This window comes from Rhagoletis pomonella, unplaced genomic scaffold (genome assembly GCF_013731165.1).
Source record: "Rhagoletis pomonella isolate Grant_MI unplaced genomic scaffold, Rhpom_1.0 Rhpom_scaffold_00017, whole genome shotgun sequence".
NCBI classification, from domain to species: Eukaryota; Metazoa; Arthropoda; class Insecta; order Diptera; family Tephritidae; genus Rhagoletis; species Rhagoletis pomonella.
The window spans coordinates 5,187,011-5,194,936 of record NW_023458571.1 but is presented as its reverse complement, the minus strand read 5'-3'; the positions used below and the strand labels follow the sequence as shown (position 1 = coordinate 5,194,936).

At 33.5% G+C, this 7,926-nt stretch overlaps 1 protein-coding gene across 1 annotated transcript in view; it reads right to left on the bottom strand.

Moving 5' to 3' along the window:
- Nucleotides 1–7,926, bottom strand: part of LOC118749506 (CUGBP Elav-like family member 4) — a 237,117-nt gene that overhangs the window by 135,888 nt on the left and 93,303 nt on the right. The window contains exon 4 of the mRNA XM_036484299.1: nt 7,122–7,204. Coding sequence (XP_036340192.1) covers nt 7,122–7,204 — 83 coding nt within the window. The remainder of the gene's footprint in view (nt 1–7,121; nt 7,205–7,926) is intronic.

The window sequence follows — 7,926 nt, the reverse complement described above, 5'->3', positions numbered from 1 at the left end:
ATAAACTTAAAGAAAGCTTTTTTTAAGTTTTCAATTATAAACATTAATCTTACAAAACGTTGATTTTTTGTTTATAAAACGCTTGAAAGTAAGCGTAATATAATCGAAAAGGAACATTGGTTATAAGCGTAGAAATATAAACTTGTAATAAATTTTCAAAAGAAAGCTTTTTATAAGCGTAAAAGTGTAAACTTATAATAAAGGTTCAAAAAAAGTTGTTTATAAGCGTATGAATATAAACTTACAAAAAATTTTCAAAAGAAAGCTTTTTATAAACATTTTTATAACGCTTTATTTAAAGATATTTCATTAAAAACTCATACATAGATTGCTTAACATCTAGAAACTAAAAGAAATGCGAATTTTCGGCGGACTCATCTACAGTCGCGAAAATATAAATAGGGAATAGATATTTCAGCATACAAATTCATGATAACACACAAAAATTAAGCATAAAAAAGTTAATTATTACATCTTGTTGCGTGCTTTCAATTACATGCGGTTATTGGAAAATTGGAAAAACGACATCGATGCAGCTATATATTCCGCTTCATCGCCGCCATTCTCATTAATGAACTTTTCTGAAAAAAATTTAATACATTTTTAGTTGAATGTTAAACTAAGAAAGGATAAGGAGAACTCATCATTTGAAGACTCGAATGCTCCACCGATTAGCGCAGCGGGTCCTGGATTGGATTTTTTTTTACCGCATCGGTTTTATTTAATTTTTTCTTTTAATAATATATTTTAAAAAACGTAAACACGTCACTTACGATTGAAAAAGTGTTATATTTACTACTTCATGTCGTTGGCATTTGCATTTCATTTATAAGTTTAAGTTATTTATAAACATTCGCTCTCAAAACTTATTAAAGGTTTATTTGAAAAAACTTTTAATAAGCTTAATATTAGCCGTCATCGATTCGCCACTTCGCTGCTTGCTATGTTTGAGTTCCGGTCGCTTAACGAAAAATTTTGCATGTGAAAGCAACAACAAAGTTAGCTAGCACGGATAGACGATAGCAAGTTTGGTTGTACCTCATTGAGTTCGTTCGTTTTGCCACTTGCTAACTGATGGCGAATCGATGACGGCTATTAAAAATGCTTATTTAACGCTTATTATAGCAAACTTACTTTGTTATTTTTAAAAACATTTACTGAAATGCTTGTTGGGTATGTATGTATGTATGGAAGTGTTTGAAATTCTATATTCAAATCCTTATAAGAAATGGGAATAAACGTCAAAAAAGGGAGAATGGTGCCTACTTAATTTAAAAATCCCTCGGGTTACTTAACTCTGGGCCAGTTTTCAATGCTGCAAGACAATGTCTGGTTTAGGAATATAACAATTTAACTCTGAGCTTCTTATCTCTCTATTTATATATTTAACTCTGGATGTTCTGCAAGTGGGCCTTAAAGTATAAAAATTAACACTTAAAAAACTGACGCGCAGCTACACAAAATGAGACATTATGAATAATATCGGCTGCGCCAGAGGTTTTAAATTATCGATAGTCAACTATTAATATCGATAGTTTAAGCTTTTTTGAGAAAAACTGTGCCTACTCAACGATAGGGGCAAAAAATAAAACTATCTATACTATCGGTAGTTCTGTTGTAACTTATATTAAAAACGTTATGTACTTACAAATGAGTAACCTTGGTACTTAAAAAGATATATTTAGATTGTAATGAACACTGAAATATCAACTATTGTAAAAGAAAATTTTCTGAATAAAACTAACTCGTTTTCAATACCTCAAACCTACAGGTTATGGCCCAGAATTGGCTTGAAATATAAAGAAGTTAGTTTGAAAAATATATATTTTCTTTTTCTTCCCAGAAAATTTTTCTGCTGGAAAACATATTTAAAGAAATGAGTCACGATAGCATCAAGATTAAAGCACCCGCAAAGGAAAACTTCGATACATGGAAGATCCAGGTGGAGGCGCTTCTCATCAGGAATGATACCTGGAAATATGTTTGTGTAGAATGTATAAAGCCGACAGGACCTGCAGATCTCATTACCGAATGGGGAACCATGGATGTTAGAGCGCGATCAGACCTCATTCTAACTATTTCACCACCAGAATTGAGGCAGATTAAAAATTGCGCTACATCAAGAGACATATGGGTCAAGCTGCATGATGTATATCAATCCAAAGGACCAGCTGAAAAAGCAATACTTTCGAAGTCCTTGATCCAGTCGAAGATGAACAATGGGGATGACGTAAGAGATCATTTGCATTCCTTATTTGAAATTGTTGACTGTCTTCAAGAAATGGACGTGCAAATTGTTGAAGATCTTTTTACAGTTCTGCTCCTGTATAGTATATCAGACGAGTATGAAACGTTTCGCATTGCAATAGAAACCGAGGAAAAGCTTCCAGAAATAGAGGTACTTAAGATCACGTTATTAGAAGAATACGAAGCTAGCATTGTTTGTAAACAAGTGTAAACAAAAATCAGCAAAAGCTGGAAACACGAAGCAAGAACGTTTTAAGTATGCATGCCATGCATGCGGAAAAATTGGGCATAAGGCAAGGTGCAGATCACAACACAAGGGAAATATAAATAAGCAGCAAGTACAAAAGCAAGTTGAATCAAGTAGAACAGTGGAATTTGCTATGCAAGCTGGAACGGAAGAAAACATCTGGTGTTTAGATTCTGGTGCATCGTCACATATGTTGTCACAGATTTCTAAATTTAAGGAAATGGAATCACCGAGAGCAAGAATTTTGAATTTGGCTAATAATAACTCGACGAAAATCGCAGGAAGTGGGACAGCAAAAATACAAACGTAAGAAGGCACGAGGCTGAAACTAGATGGAGCTCTACATGTTCCAGATCTTCGATCGAATCTTTTATCTGTGGCGAAAATCACCGACCACGGGTTTGAAGTCAACTTTACGAAACATGGAGCAGTTGTCAAACGTCCACGCAAAGAGAGGGATTTATATTTCGTTAGCGAAGCGGATGAGGAAAGCAGAATAGCTGAATCAGTCGCGAATACATTGCAAGATTGGCACGAACGTTTCGGACACCTGAACTTCAAGAACTTAAAAGACATTATTAAGCAAAAGAAAGTTAATGGTGAAGTTAAAAAATGCGAAACATGAATAAGAGGAAAACAAGCCCAAACTCCATTTCGAGAATCAATTTCCAAAAGTAAAGGCATTTTGGAACTTGTCCATTCTGATGTGTGTGGACCTATGCGAATAAATTCCATTGGCGGTTCACGTTACTTTCTCACTTTCATTTATGACAAAACAAAATGGTGTGAGGTATATTTTTTGAAACATAAAAATGAATTGGCCGAAAAATTTTGGGAATACAAAAATTTAGTAGAAAAACATAAAGGAAAAAAAATTAAGTTATTACGCTCAGACAACGGAACCAAATACATATGTAAAACGTTAGAAAATTTTCTGAAGAAAGAGGGTTCAGACATGAATTTTGAGTGGAATACACGCCACAACAAAATGGTGTTGCTGAAAGGAAGAACCGAACTCTTGTGGAATTGGCAAGATGTATGTTGATACAGTCGAGATTATCATGAGATTTCTGGGCAGAAGCAATTTTAACGGCGAATCATATCAGAAAAAGATGTCCGTATCGAAGTTTGAATGGTGAAGTACCGTTGAAATTGTGGACGGGTCGTTCTCCGGTAGTGAGTTACTTCCAAAAGTTTGGTATTACTGCTTATATGTTGATAAGACGGAAAACAAAGGTAAATTTGAGCCGAAATCACGGAGATGTGTGTTCATCGGTTATTCCACACAGTCTAAAGCTTACAGGCTGTGGTGTCCAGAATTAAAGAAAATTTTTCGAAGCCGTGATGTTATATTCGATAATAATTTCGTTGAAGAAGAAAATTATACAGATTTATTGATGATGAGTATTGGAAGGATATGTCTATAGAAATAACTTTTGAGAACAAGAAGAGGTATGAAAGAAATGAAGTAATCAGTGAAGGTGGCGTACACGATGCTGTACTTGATGGGAGTAGCAAGCCACGAGAAGAATGTGAAGGCAACGTACACGAAAATTCTGAACGCAGTGAAAGTAGCGAGTCCGAAGAAGAAACCCCGGAAAGTTTAAAAATAGGACCTGGAAGACCAAGAAAGTGTTAACTGGAAAAAGAGGAAGGCCAAGAAAATTGTTTAATGTGATATCCAAAACAGAAGAACCGAGTTATGCAGAATTCAATATTGCCGGAATAGCAGAAAGTTGTGATCCTTTGACGGTTAAAGAAGCGATTGCTGGTAATGATGCCTATGAATGGAAACAAGCTATGCGAAAAGAATACGATGCGCTCCAAAAGAATGGAACTTGAAATATTATTGATCGACCAAAAGGGAAGAAAACTATAAAATCAAAATGGGTTCTGCGCACTAAATTTAACGCTGATGGAACGGTTGAACGTCGTAAAACACGTCTGGCTGCTAATGGGTTTACACAAATACCAGGTATTGATCATAACGAAACGTTTTCTCCTCTAGCTAGGATGGGTTCCATTCGGTTGTTGATGGCACTAACAGTTGTATCATGTATATCAGTTAGATTTGCTATCAGAATATCTAAATGGTGACATTGATGAAGAGATTCTAACGGAAATTCCGGAAGAGCTACCTGAAATTTTAAATGAAAGAAAGTGGAGGATGTACTCAGAAAATAAAATTTGTAGCACTAAAGAGGCACTATATGGACTAAAACAGTCTGGAAGACAATGGTATCGAAAGTTAGATGAGAAGTTAAAAGAACTTCATCTTGGGCGTTTTAAATTTTTGTTTAGGAATCTAACTCAAATGTGATTTTTCTAAGAATGAAATCTTAATGACTCGAGAAAAGTATATTAAAGATATATTAAATCGGTCTAATATGAATGACTGTAAACCAGTTCCTACTCCTATGAATGCAGACGAAAAGATCTCCAAAGATATGTGCCCGAAAAATGAGGACGAGAAAAAAGAAATTGAAAAATTTCCCTATCAAAATCTAATCAGATGTCTACTGTATTTAGCAGTATCTACTCGTCCTTTTATTGCACACACCGTAAGCGTACTTAGTCAATTTAACAAATCTTTCGGAATTAAACATTGGATAGCAGCAAAACGATTGGGCGACAAAAGCGTGAATAACTTTCGTCTCGATGCATTGCGGCGAATTTTTTTTTTCTGCAAATAATTACTAATAGAACGTACAACAATATTAGCCCAAAATGCGATTTTAAAGCCATTGAGAAGTCAGTAATATTTAAAAAAAATGTAATAACTTTTATAAAAAAAAGTATGGCCAAATAAAAACGGGAAGAAAACACCATCATTATCAACTGTTTAAAATATGAGCAGAATTGGTTTTACCAATCGCGAGAAAACAATTAAAATCTTTACAATTTCGAAAAATGTTAATAGCTATAACTTCCAAAATAATTCGAATTTCGAAAAATTGTGAAACTTGTATTTTTCTTTTATCGTTGTGGAGCATAAGAAGATAATTGCACAAAAAAAGCTCGACCGTCGAAAAAATGGTGACCCACTTAACAAATTTTTGCTGATATATGTATGTACATTAGACTGCATCACCAAAAGAAGTTGCGGGTTTTCCGCCGGAATTACAAAACTTATTATATTCTAAGACGTCCACCAAAATATTTCGGAAAAATATTAAGATTTAAGCGAGCTGGACCGATTTAAAAATACCTCCAAAAATGGAGATTTTTATGAATAAAAATAGTTTCTTTAAGAACTTTTTGAAAAAAGTCCCCTCAGATGACAAAACAGATTAGGCTTAAAAAAGCTGCATAAAAATATTTAAAAATGTTTTCAAAGGAATCGTAATAATAAGATTTTTGATGCTGTTTTTTTACTTTTTTCAAAGATTGATTTACGAAAAACTTAAATAACTGGGCCAAAACTGTTCTGATTTAGACTTATGGGATCTCGGTAGAAAGGTATTTTCCTACTATTTTTACTTATGTCCAAAAAAAAGTCATTCGTGTCCCAGTTTTTTTTCGAATACCAACACATCTTAATTCAACTTTGAATGATATTCGTTCATCCTAGCTTTCTCTTTCATCCTTGGAATAAACTTATTACAAAGAAATAAAAAAGGTGATAAAATACCTTTCCAATGATACCACACAAGTCTAAATCGGAGGAGTTTAGGTTCAGTTATTCAAGTTATTCTTATATCAATCTTTGAAAAAAGTTAAAAAACAGCATCAAAAATCTCATTATTCCGATTCCGTTCAATTTTTTTTAAATATTTTTATGTAAATTTTTTAAGCTTAAACGTTTTGTTATTTGAGGGGACATTTCCAAAAAACATCTTTAAGAAACTATTTTTATTCATAAAAAAATCAATTTTTGGAGGTATTTTCAAATCGGTTTAATCTTAATATTTTTCCGAAATATTTTGGTGGACGTCTTAAGATATAATAGATTTTATAATTCCAATGGAAAAACAGTATCGATTTTTTTTGTATGGGGAGTGATGCAGTCTAATACACATCAAAAATTGTTCCCCTTGGTTTAGTTTTCAGCGATTTAGGCCATTTGTGATTTGTTCATTAAACAAATGAGAGCAAAATCTAAAAATAAATAATTTTGAATATTTAATTAAAAATATCTTGGCCAGGATTGTTTCAGCCAACCCACTTGCGAAATATTTACCAACTCGTTAAATTTCATACAAAATAGATTTCATCCATTAAATAGACTGGTGAAGGTCCTGCCCTATTCGGATCTTCTACTATAATTTTTTTTTAATTCACTTCTAGAAAAGAAATCCTAAAGAAAATAAGTTGATTTCCAAGAGTTCAACTGAACTAATCAATTGCTCGAAATTAAACAATATTGCACTTGCTTTAAGTGTATACAATTTTTTAGTAGTATATTACATCCTTTCATCATGAAAATCTATAATTTTTATGCAAAATATCTTATGAAATATTCTGCGGAGTCTAAGCATGGGGCCCTTTGAGAACTCCGGGTCCGGGGGAGAAAGTCCCCGATCCCGCCTTCCCCTTTCATCGGGCTTGTCTTTACTTTTTAGTTATGCAGAGTTACAATGACACAGGTGATAAACAAGAATAGTGATTTAAATTTTTACTAGCTTACCCCGTTTAACGTTTTTACATTATGCAGAGCATCTTGGGCTTTTAAGGCAGCGCGACGTGTATAAAATGTCACAAAACAACAACCTGAAAATAAACCAAACAACATTAATCAAACACCGTTTCACTGTTTTGGAAAATAATTTATTAAAATTTGATATAATGGTCTAACAGTCAGTTTAACGGAAGCCGTTTAAGTGAAAAATGACTTTTTTATTTGATAATTTTTTCATTTAAATTGCTGGTGAAGCCGGCAGTAAGAATGGGTCCATTCAATATCAAACAAGTTGTTACTTGCAAAATTTTACTCGCAGGAATTTGCAGGTGCCAAAAATAAGTAATGTTTCAAATTGAAATGAAAACAAGGTGCAAGGAAGATTTGATGAATATATGCTGAAAACAAAATTAGTGAAATGAAAACATGAATGAATAATTAAATCTAATGTAGATTACTTTTTGATTTTTGTGACGATGGGAAAAATTCCCAACTGAATTGTGCGCCGAAACTTATCCATCAAAAAGTTTTGCGTTCAATAAGTTTTACTGATAATTTTCTCTTCCTCCCAAATTTCCTATCTATTTGACTTTTACGCTCTTGCTGCAAGTACTTCCTGGAAATGTTATTGACCTCATATTATCCGGAGGCATGGTATTTATAATAAAAATAATAATATCCCAACGGTTTTTACCCTCCATTCCCGCCCATCCGCACGAGGGGCGCAGTCCGTATGACGTACGGAACCAATATTTTAAATTTTTGCACCGAGTCACGATAGGCAGGAGTTTGTTAAGTGTCGAGATCTAAAACT